The sequence below is a fragment of the Mus caroli genome, chromosome 16, assembly GCF_900094665.2.
Source record: "Mus caroli chromosome 16, CAROLI_EIJ_v1.1, whole genome shotgun sequence".
NCBI lineage: Eukaryota > Metazoa > Chordata > Mammalia > Rodentia > Muridae > Mus > Mus caroli.
This window is the reverse complement of record NC_034585.1, coordinates 22104472-22116989: the sequence shown is the minus strand read 5'-3', so window position 1 is coordinate 22116989 and position 12518 is coordinate 22104472. Positions and strand designations below refer to the sequence as shown.

General features: G+C 39.7%; 1 protein-coding gene across 10 annotated transcripts in view; it reads right to left on the bottom strand.

The window, feature by feature from the left end:
• The window catches only part of Lpp (LIM domain containing preferred translocation partner in lipoma), a 590743-nt gene that overhangs the window by 84360 nt on the left and 493865 nt on the right, over positions 1 to 12518 (bottom strand). For all 10 annotated transcript variants that reach the window (XM_021185104.2, XM_029470450.1, XM_029470446.1 and 7 more), the window contains one exon: positions 11416 to 11585. In XM_021185104.2, the coding sequence (XP_021040763.1) occupies positions 11416 to 11585 (170 nt within the window). The remainder of the gene's footprint in view (positions 1 to 11415; positions 11586 to 12518) is intronic.

The window sequence follows — 12518 nt, the reverse complement described above, 5'->3', positions numbered from 1 at the left end:
ACTCATGCTGTAGAAATCAAGCTTTGGGGACCTCAAGGCCTCACATTCCCTGAGCTCTGAGACCATCAGGGTCCAGTAGTGTGCCAGAGGCTGGAAGGCAATGTGAGCTAGAGAGGCAAGTCAAGGAAGACCTCCTTTGAAGGCTTTGCTCATGGGCCTTGGACTCTGGCCTGGTGCAATTACCCAATTAAAAAAGAAATTCAAACACACACAGATACACATACAAACAATCAAACGCACACCTTACTGACTCTAGCTCAGCCCCCCTCTCCGAATGTTTTTTTCACTGTGTGATCATGAGAGGTAAGGAGAAACTGTCATTCTATATGTTCAGAAACTGAACCTAAAGAAACAGAGTAGATGCTGAATGGTAGGTAGCTGGTTGTTTGGGCTGGTTGTGATTTGAATTTCTCCATCTTTAAACTCATTTGCTTTTGTATTTTCCAACCCCAAGTGAAAGGTTATATTACTGAGGACCCAGGAGCTCATTTCAGACAGATTTTCAAGATAGAATTTTATAGCTTAGTCCCTCCTCCCCCTTCCAAGCCCACTCCTTTCTTTTTCTATTTATAGGAAATTTAAAGCTATGGACTATTTGTTCTGGTGGTGCAGAGCAGTTCAGAGGGCTTCGGCAGTGCAGACGTTATGCTGTAGATGGCTAATTATTGTCCTTCTGTCCATTAAGAGCTGCAAGATGAATAAGAAAGAAAACAAGGAATAAAAAGGCTCCTTTTCTATTCTCTTTCCATCCTTTATCTTTAAAGTAGGAACTTTGCTGAACCACAGCCAGCAATTCACTCAGCCTAATGAAGTGTATAAGTAATGGGATTAAATAATCTTAAACCATTATTGCAGTGGCCTGATGCTGACATTCATCCAAACTCTGTCAACCACTGGCTGGTGAGTTCATGCTTCATTTAAAAATAAACAAACTGGGGCAGGAAGAAGGTTCTAGCATAACATTTCAGAGGCACTGAACCTGGAAATACGAGACCCTTCATTCTGGTCAGAGCTGAAGCAAATGCTGTCCTGGTTCACGGTCCTACTGAAGTGGGCAGAGTCCAGCTTTCCCCAGGGTTCATTCTGTCTCTGTAGACACATAGGCTTAGTTATTTCAAAACTCTCCCAAAGAGGGAGGGTCTCTGAAGGTACCACCAAGGCTCATGGTTTCTATTCATGCTTCTACCATTGCCCAACATGTGAATTCAGGCAAATCAACAAACTTTCTCTGGCTGTTAGCTTTTTCAGCCATAATACAACAGTACTGAATTAAAGTACTTCTTTAATTTTAGTTCCTTCTGGGCTTGAAATGTTCTTATTCAAATACCATAGAAATTGGGATACTTTGGGATAAGAGTTAGGGGGAAATGTTATAACTGTTATCAATAAGGACTTCCTGTTGCTCTGGTCAATCAACTAGGAGGTATGTGCTTCAGCTTCTTTGTCAGTAAAGTACTGCCCAGTGTCCACAGGAGGACAGAGCTATATCATTAGAAAAGGTAGCCATAGATTGGACAGACTGCTGATTATGAATGAGTGGCTCCAAGAGTGGCATACAAGTGTCAGGTGGGCTCCAAAGCACCCCAAATTCCATTACACAGACACAATTTCCAATGTTGCCTAGTTGCTCAGTTTTTCTTATGGCTTTTATGGAAGGGCTCTCTCTCATGTATTCTTTAAATCTAACCTTGTAAGTTTTATCTTGTCAGCTTTTTAGGCTTTGTCCTACCACTTGAGATTTAATCATGTTTTATAGTCTGCCATTGTCTATAAATATTTATATGTTCTATATTTACAGCTATGAAACCCTGCATGCAAACAGCAGTACACATTGCTAGAGGTGTGCATTAGAACCCCATGGGCATGACAGAAGGAAGTTTGGGGACTGTGATCAGAACAAAGAATCCAGTGCATTTCTAGTAGTTTGTTGTTAAACTGGGTAACAGGTATGTAGACCTTTATATTATTTGTTATGTCTGTGTCAAAAAAAAAAACCCTACATAATTATGCAAACATATATGCATTTAGCTTTCTCTTTTCTTTTTGTTTTCATTGTCCCACTTCAAAAGTTAAAAAGCATGTTTAGAAAAATACAAATATAAGAGATGATCATGCACATTCCTAGATTCGAGGGTAGGAAGGCTGGCCTTATTCAACTTAACTAGTTTCCTCATTTTACTTAGAGCTGGCTTTGTGCTGGGGTGGTTGCTTGTTTTTAAAAGAAGGCATGATAGGCTGGAGACATGGCTCGGCTGTTAGGAATATTTGCTGCTCTTGCAAAGAACTTGGGTTTGATTCCTAGAACCCAGGCTCACAAACACTGGTAAGTCCAGTTCTAGGGGATTTGATGCCCTTTTCTGGCATCCACCAGCATGGTACACCCATCACACACATGCAAGCACGCACACACTCTTTAGAAATTTAAATCCTGAAAAATTTGTAACAAATTTATGAAGTATCATTTCAGTGAAACGTATCCATGGAGAGAATTACACTCATATTCTCTCCCTGCCCCAATTTGCTATATGAGTTTAAACCAAGTATTTTAAAGGCTGCTAATATTGTTCAAATATTGCACTCATCAAATAATTGAGAATATTTTATTATGTGGCATTCACTTTACCACTCCAATTTATCACACAGCACTGAACTCAACATTTCTCTTAGGATTTCTCCACCTGTGCAGTTAGATTAGCACTTCCTCCCTGAGGCAGGCTAAGTTAGGGTCTCAGAAGGCTCAGGGTGGAGACACTGCAGGCATCATTTGTTCTTTGAAGATAGGAGAAACCCTGTTAGTGACATTTCCTTGCCTTTTCTCAGGTAGCACTTCTGACTTTCATCTACATTGGTGGGGTTATTTGAGGTTTTTTTCCCCCTTGCATATTTTAGATTTACAGAAAAAGCATCTTTCCTATGAAACATGTGATTTTTTTTTTTGAGGGAAGGTCTACTGCACCCCTGGCTGGCATTGAACTCCTAATCACCCTGTCTTCACCTCCCTGGCTGTAGTTACAAGTATGTGCTAGCATACCTGGTTTATGAAGCATGGGTATTGAACTTAAGGTTATGTGCATGTTAGCAAGGCCACATTGAGAAAAAGTGTACTAGGATTAAAACATTTTACTCAGAGCAAATGAGCCTAGGTTCAGTGGAGAGAGAGGAAATGGTCTATAGTTATGCCCACACTTTTTTTTTCACCCCGACAGTTTGTAACATTTGTCTAGATTTATTTGTACCACATTCATTAATTCCCACCCACCTCTTACCCTTCCCCATGAGACAGGGTCTTTTCTAACCTCAGCTGGCCTTGAATTCACTGTTATAGAATATCCTAGAATTTTTTTCAGTTACCAACAACTTGTCATGAATGGCCTGCATCCCACCCCTTCTTTAAGCAGCATCTCCTATGAGCATCAAGTTATTTTCTGTACTCTCCTTACAGTGGCTTCTGCGATTTAGACCTCCCTCTGTCTGGCAGGCATTATCATCTTCCTTCCATAGTTGAAGCAGTCTGCACAAGCAGGGTGTTTATTTACTTAACTTTTCATTTCTCGGCTGTTATCTTGGCTAGTCAACTGTTGGACTCATCTACAGTTCCCTTTCGGAATTTGTTTGCTTTTTCCTTTTGGACAGGGTTTCCCTATGTAATCAAGAGTGGCCATGAACTTGCAACATACCTACTTCAGCCTCCCAAGATGTAGGACTAAACTGGTGTACCATATGTAGTTTCCTTTCAGATTTTGATTTGATAAATGTTTTTCTAAATATTTTATGGGCATCGGGAAAATAAATTTCTTTATTATACAGTCAATGTATCTTGATTCAATCAATCTTATTAATTGTATTATCCAACTCCTGTAATTAATTGGTCAAAGACAGAAAGGAATGTGCTTTCTAAAGAACAGGTGTCTTCATTTCGCCTCATCATCCATCCGGATTGCTTGCTATATATTTCAGTGCACTGAGACTTGGTTTTGTTTTGTTTTATTTTTGGGTTTTTCAAGACAGGGTTTCTCTGTGTAGCGATACTTACAGAAGGGGAAGAAGTCTGATCCTTACTGCGATACGGAATGCTTACAAATAACGTCATGTCCTCTGGTTAATCTGATAGTTTTGTCATAAATTGTATTTTGCTTTTCATATTATAGGATATTGATATTTGACTTTGTAAAATATTCTCTTGAAATACTATAACTTGAATTATAAGAATTTGCTAATTTATCTTTGCTTATTTTTCTCTTTTTTTGTTTCCCTCCTTTTCATGTTTCCTTTTTTGTTTCCTGCCTTACACGTGCTAGGTGAGTAGATTACCACTGAGCACGATCCTATATCCTATTTTTTCGTCAATTAGTAGTTTTACTGGCTCTTTGTTTACCACAGTTTCATCTGATCTTGGAATGTTCTCATTAATGTGTTTATCTAACAAAATAGTTCTTTTGGAGTCACTCTTCAGAAAGGATATATATTCTTTTTTTTTTTTTTTTTTTTTTTGNTTTTTCGAGACAGGGTTTCTCTGTGTAGCCCTGGCTGTCCTGGAACTCACTTTGTAGACCAGGCTGGCCTCGAACTCAGAAATCCGCCTGCCTCTGCCTCCCCAGTGCTGGGATTAAAGGCGTGCACCACCACGCCCGGCGGATATATATTCTTTATGAATGCCCATGGAACATTTCTGAACAAAACAAAGTTTGATACACTATTATAGAACTAAGCAAGTAGCTAATTAGGAAGTAAGGTGAGAGTACTCGGCATGCGTCACCCACATCAGAGGCTATTATAGCCCCATGGTTATGACCATGCAAACAAGCACAGAGGTAGAAGATGGATGTTCAGCAGACTGCAGATACGGCATGGGAGAATTTGATAATGTTTCTTTTTCTAGTCTTCTAATGACTGTATATTAAAAGATATTAATTTTTTAAAGAATCGCTACCATTAAAAAGACGATTTTGATCCCAACATTCTCGAAAATAAGACAAGGTTATATATCCCTAAATCCAGTTTGAATTAAATGTAAAAAATGAACAACAAACCCACAAAAGTCCCAGACCCCACCTAGAGAAGGCAATAGAGAAAAACCAGTCATTTAGGTCTTCTTTCCTTCCTTCATTAAAAAAAAAAAAAGAACAAAATAAAATATAAGATAAAACAAATCCCATCACACTAGAGTTGTACAAGCCTCAGTTTCTTGCTACTGGAAATGATAGTAAAAGGAGCAGAACCAATATTTCCAAGGCTCCTTTCAGACCAACAGACAAAGGAAACCACTAAAAAATACACTTATACCATTGGGCAGATGGCATTTATCACTATGCCTACACTGAACTCTAAACATAAATGCATTCTGTTTGTATTGAGATTCCATGATTTGTAGATACTGAAGGGAAGAGCAGGTGTCATAGCTTTTTACCTGTTATCTATAATACTAGAAGGCACAATTAAGTCAGTGGTTGCTATCAAATGAAATCTTGGGATCAGAAAGCTTCCGTGACTTGAAAGTGAGTGGCCAGTGAGTGGCAGCATTCTGGTGTTTTCAAAAGGATGAATGTACGTTTTCAGGGTAACAGCATGGTAAATAAATAAAGCAAATAAAATAAATAAGATAAGTAAATATAATAACAAATAAGGACCAGGTCAGAAGAAAGCTTTCTGGTTTTCATTTTGCCTTTTCCTTTGACCATATCAAAGCCTCATTTGTAACCAGGTCTAATACTCTCCCCTTGCCTATCACAGTTCCAATAGACATGATGTGCCATATGGGAGGTCAGGAATGAGGGAGATTACACCCAGGTTCATACAGTCAACCTCATTGGAGAGTGTTTTTTAAAACAATGTTTCTCGTTCTTGAACCCTTTTCCTTATTGGGAGAGTGCTGGTGGGGTGACAGTAAGACAGCAGGAATGGATGTGTTTAAGTGTGTAGGTGGTGTGTGCAGTAGGAGACCGAGGGAGGCAGAAGCAGCATCATGCTGATGAGAGCAGAGGTGGGCGATTAGGGAGAGCAATGCTCATGTGGATTTTTCAGACTCTGTCCCAACTCTTTGGTTCCTTTTCCAACACCCACGCAGGGCCCTGCTTTTAAAACATTCCATTAGGACAAATGTTAGTACATAAAAGGACAGCTTTCCTGCAGAGGTACAAGAAAACTACATCTTAATGGAGTTGAAAATCTAGACTGCTTTAACTTCACCATTTAGTGCCATAAGAGAGCAAAAGGCTGCTAATGTATTGGTTATTAATGTGCCCAGTTCTGGTACTTTCAAGTTAGTCTCCCAGGAGACTGGCTTGCTACTTTCAGAGGCCTGCTAGTCTGTAGGATCTCAATTGTAATAAAAATGCCTGCTCCTCTGTCCAAAAGCCCTGACCCAGTGGAGGATCCTGGATCACCATTTCATAAACAGACTTTGCCTGAGGACGTCTGATGTGTATGTCCCAAGGCCTAGGCTCCTTTACACTGCCAAGAAGAAAGCATGTGTTCCTTTGTTACATTAATGCTCAGAAGGAAGCCTGTCTCAACCAGAGGAGTTTCAAACTCCTTGTTGATGCTCTTCATACCTAAAAACACAAATGACTGTAAGCAAAGCACTCATCTCCTATGGACCCTGTGTTCTTCCTATCAAGCCAATTACTTTCAATATTTCTATAGCAACAGCAGCTGAAACATGCCCATTGTGGGCTGCAGCTTCTCCATCGTATCACAATAAGGTCACTCAGCAGATTAATCCCTTAGACAGACAATAGTTTCATGATACAAAAATAACACACTTGCTCATTCCTTATCTATAACATTAGGGAATTTTAATTTAAAAACAAAAACACCCTGGTACTTGGAGGCAAATGATGTACCCAACATTATAACTAGACAGATAGGACCAAGGTAGATGGATTCTATTTAAATCATTTTACTTCCTAATAAACTTAAGTGCTCTTAATTTTTATCTTTTTATTTATTCAAAACTATAAGCATAATCAAAACGAGTCATTTACAAGATCATTTACTACTACTGATACAAGCATCAGTTAAAATAACTAGGACATAATATACTTATTACATTGACCCAAATGAATCTAAATAAATCTAACAGGGAATAGCATATCGTTTAATATATGAGCTCATTGATTGTAACAGTCTTGTCAACTAGAAACAGCTTTCAAAAGAAATATTTCAAAGTGTTAGGTGTGGTGGTATATTATATGAAACTGGGGCAGGAGGATCACGTGTTCTAGGTCGAAACTAAGAACAGCAGGCAATGTCCTAGAATTACTGATGTTGATAATTTGAGTTGATAATTGTGGTGGTTTGAATGCTTGGCTCAAAGAGTGGCACTATTCAGGAGGTGTGGCCTTGTTGGAGGAAGTGTGTTAGTGCGGGGTGGGCTTTGAAACCCCCCTCCTAGCCATGTGTGAGACAGTCTCCTCATGTTTGCCTTCAGAACAAGATGTAGAACTCTCAGCTCCTTTCCCAGTGCCATGCCTGCCTGGATGCTACCATGCTTCCCACCATGATGATAATGGACTGCACCTCTGAAAGTGTAAGCCAGCCCCAATTAAATGTTCTTTATAAGAGTGGGCTTGGTCATGGTGTCTCTTTACAGCAATGGAAACCCTAAGCAAGACAATAAACTACATTTTAAAAATTATGTTACTTTTAAATTTTAATTTAATTGTAAATTTATTTTATTTTACTTTTATTTTAAAAGTATTTTATTTATTTTTTATTTTATTTTTATTTTAATTGTTCTTTATTTTAAAGATATAAAATTTTCACTCAATTTTCTTTAAGCATAATATAATGATAAAGGAATGGAAAATATATTTTTGCTTTAAAAGGTAGTTCACAAATATACTATAAATCTAAGTAGATGAGAGGCTAAAAGTGAAGATTGCCACTGAAGTATGCTGTGCATATATTCATATCAGGTACTTGACAGAAAACAGGTAAAATACATGTGAAGAGAGCTATACCACCACACTGAATCAAATCTGTTCAACTGCAGATGCAGATACACAAAAAATAAGAGCTCAAGAGACCACAGGAAAGAACTAATGTGATCAACCAAATACGATGAGATTACTGGGCACTGAATATCAGAGTATACAATATTACATTTATATATGATTTTAGTCTTATCAATAACCAATTCAGAAGGAAATGTAAGTTTTGTTTGACAGGAGGGAGGCCTCACTCCTGGATCAAGAGTCAAGCGTGAGTGGTTGGTGCTTACAGAGAAATAATTAACTAAGTCAATTAAGCAATAAAATAGGTATTCTTATTATATCTTATTCCATCAATTAAGTAACAACAAACCAAACACAAGAACAGAAAGAAAAGAGTCCTATGGACTGACACCCAGGGACCTGCTTGTCTTGTCTTTGTTCACAATGTCTTTGGGACACCTGTGTCCAGCCGTGTGACAAGAAGCTGGTTCCCATGGACAGGGTCTCCTGTTCTAGAACTTTAGCTCCTGGAGAGACAAGCACTCCTAGCGCTGCCTGTATTAAGTCCACCTGCCACGCAGCTTGTTCTAATTCACACTTCCTGTTTCCCTCGTCTCTCTGTTCTTTCAGCATGCAGCTTATCAGAACTGAGAACGTTTCGAAGGAATTGGAAGTGTCAATACCTCAGTCAAGGGCACGAGGTCCATGCTGCATCCTGGAATCAATTCTGAACAGAGAAGGCCTTTAGGTAAAGTATAACTGAATTCTGAGATTTCAACCTTTCTGGGTAGCTATGAAAGGAGGCCATTAGTCAAGGACCTCAATAACAGGGTCTTCTGAGAGGGAGAAGTCACAGAAAGGATAGTAAGGTTCTCTATTATTTGAATTCACTCAGCTCTTCCATGTGTATGATTAAATATTTCCCAGATAGTCTGCCTTGCTTGAAGTGCAGAGTGCTATGACACACAACCAGAACAGAGGGAGCCAGCGTCTTAAACAATCTCAAGGATCATATAATAGAGTCTGGATTCTGAGCTGCCACACTATAGAAAATGACTAAAAACATGAAGCTAAAGCTTTGTTGTACAACAAGGTAAGCAAACATTAACAAAAAATGGAAGATAGGTATATCCAAGAAGCAAAACAGCTTCCTTGAGCTAAGTGAGTCTGAGTCTCACCGCACACATATGGAATGGTGAACAGGTTCCCAAATCTAACAATACTAAGTACAGATGCAACATTTGTTGAATAGCTTTTCCTCAGTAGACTAAGGGTGCTTACAAAGATTGTCTCATTTCATCTTCAGGGAGCTTATGGAAAAATGTCCCATCATGTCCAGTATATAGATGAGAAAGAAAAACCACGGCTTAGAAAGAGCAAGTAACTTGCCCACGACAGAAAGCTTTGACTGAATTCAATTCAAACTCAAGTCCTCTGCATGCTGTTACAGTTTCCCCGTATTTTATGTAAGACCTTTGCTTACAAAGCATAAAAATAAGCAGCTTAAGATGCCTTCCACAGAAGCATTGTTACAGTAGCAATGATCAGTGGCACAGTTAAAAGGGACCAAACAGGAGCTATAAAAAAGTTACTGCTCCCTGCTACACGAGAGCTAGATGGCTGGACGAGGCTTTGCTGACTTTGCTGCCAAAACTTGCAGCAATAAACGATTGCACAAGGCTGTCCTGAGTCGCTAGAAAGTGCAGCCCACTTAAAAGAGGTCAGAATTATAAAAGGCCTTCCTCTTTTCAACAATGATTTCACAGGGTGGCACTTGAAGAGCTGCATGATGTAAGAGGTGAGATTTTGCTGACTAGACTTTTTCTTATTGTAGATGCTGCTGCTTCCAGATAGACAGGGCACTGCTATGCTTATCGTTATAGTCTGAACAACTAATGACATGCAGCACTGCCCAAGTCACAGGACAAGGAGGGAATGTGACTAATGCAGCCCTGACTCTGACTGACAGTAACCAGAAGCCACCCTACGCCTGTGTCTCTAGTCTCACTTCTAAAGAGAGCAGTTAGGCAAGTGACCCGAAAACAGTTCCTTTCTCTCCCACCTGCTTTAGCTGATGGGATCATAACGCTGCTGCATGTGTTTAAGTTGTTCCTGGAAGGAAAACAAAGTAAGATGGAAACCAAGAGATGCAATGTAATATTACATGAACATAGAAAATGTCAGTCCTGGAGAACTGCTCTTTGTGCTACACATCCTTGGGTTTCAATGAACTTGAGTTTTCAGAATTTTGTTACCAACTGTGCTGGCTTAATTTTATGTTAACTTGAGACAAGCTAGAGTCACTGGAAAAGAGGGAACTTCAATGAAGAAAGTGCCATCATAGATCTAGATGTAGGCAACTCTGTAAGGCATTTTCTGCATTAGTGGTCAATGGGGAAGAGCTCAGCTCATCCTTGGGCTGGTGGTCCTATATTCTATAGTAAATCAGGCTGAGGGAGCCATGGAGAGCAAGCCACTAAGCAGCATCCTTCTATGGCCTTTCCCTCATTGTCATCAGTGATGGACTACTACCTGGAAGTATAAACTGTTTCCTAAACAAGCTGCCTTTGGTCATGGTGTCTCATCACAGTAGCAGTAGTGCTAAGACATCAACCAAGGCAGAAATTCCAATAAAATTAAACTCTGGAGATCTACAAATTTCTGAGTCCCAGTACCTTATTCTCAAGGTTCCTTTGCTGTTGAAATGCCTTGACAGAGGGTGCGACTGTGACTAATTTTTAGGTTTGCAAAAAGTCCTACTTTGCCATGAATATGTTCAACAGATAGATCAAAACCAGAATGACAGTAAAGGGACTTACTTTGGATATAAAGCTTTCTTATTAAGCAATCTACTTTATCAGAAGGTAGCTAAATAGATTAAGTAGCCATATAAAATGCTAAGGAAATGTTATTTATTTTTAGTCACTAAGCTTTGCTATTCAAAAATAGCTTTGTTCTTTAAAACAGAAAACCATCTCTAGTTGGTCAGGTCAGAAGTAGAATGCCATTCTCTTTAATACTTTATAATAAAGAGTTTCTCTATACCATAGACAACCTGGGGGGTTAGGGAGGTAAAATGATTCTGCAGAGATAATTAGTCCAGAAGTTTAGAAGGCCATTGAATTCTGCCACCTGCTAAGTCTTTCCTAAAATACTGAGATTTCAAATGCACGATAAGACTGTATGACTCTGAGAACAGGAATCCTTCATATACATGACAGAGAACATACTGTTCCTATATACATGAATGAAAAACACAGGTAAGACAGCTTTCTGGCTGACCTTTAGTTGAAAGGCAGTTCCCTCCTAACACAATTTTTTACCTCATATGAACTGTAATTATATAGAAAAAATACAGTATGTCAATTTACATGTGTACACATCTTTTGAACTTCAAAGAACTGATGGTGACATTTATATGGAGTAACTTGTATTTGGTCAAATAAGACAGAGCAGATGAAGACCTAATGTGGCAACTTACAATGTAGCAGGGCTCGCAGTATGCCTTCTTCTCCACAGCATAGAAAGGCTGTCCTCGGAGCTTGACATCACAGACAATGCAGGTGAAGCAATCCACGTGGAAGACCTGATCCATGGCAGTACATCCTGTTCCTTCTCCAACGACATTTTCCCCACAGCGGGCACAGCGGCCTAGAAGATAAGGGGTTGCTTGTTACAGAGGAATTCTTAGACCTGTCCAATGAAGTCAAGATGAGGGAGGCAGCTGGTTTATCCTGCAATAGCAAGAGACATAGCACTACTGCCTTTGCCGAATTAAGTAGCAAGCCCACCAAGATCTCCCCTGCACATAGCAGGAATCTACCGGAGTCAACTGAGCAGACAGCTAAGGCTCCTGAGAAGGCAATGGAGGGAAACTCATATGCTTGATGTTGGGGCCTGGGCACTGCCTCTAATCACATACAGGTAGGAGCAGTATTCAGGATACTGGGGTTGAAAAGCACAATCTACTGAACAGAACAATTCAGAAAAGCCCCCGTCCCTGGGGGAGTCTGTACATCAGTTAGTGTGTGTATCTTGTCTAAATTCAGACTTCATATCTAAATTCAGACTCCTTTTTAAGTCCTGGCTGTCAATCTTCTGTCGCTGGCCCTCACTGATGGGAAGGTCAGCTGTTTCCAGAGCACTGAGGCTGCTAGACCATTTTTTTCTCCATGGAGCCACTACTGGAACTCCACCCTGACCGTTCCCCATGGTTCTAGTTCTGTCTTCTGGTGATCTTGAAGCCAAGTCTCATTCCACACACTTGACATCATCTAAGAGACTAGAGTCCAGTCAGCACTGCCTCTGAGTCTGCACTTAGTTTGAACATATCTACATCACTTAATGGCACCATATACTGTATGGTTGGGAGTTCCTTAAGAACCTACTTCTCACTGTCTGTTCTGTAAAGCTACAGTGTGTGTGTGTGTGTGTGTGTGTGTGTGTGTGTGTGTGTACTGGCTATTTTTGTGTCAACTTGACACAGCTGGAGTTATCACAGAGAAAGGAGCTTCAGTTGAGGAAATACCTCCATGAGATCCAACTGTAAGGCATTTTCTCAATTAGTGATCAAGGGGGAAAGGC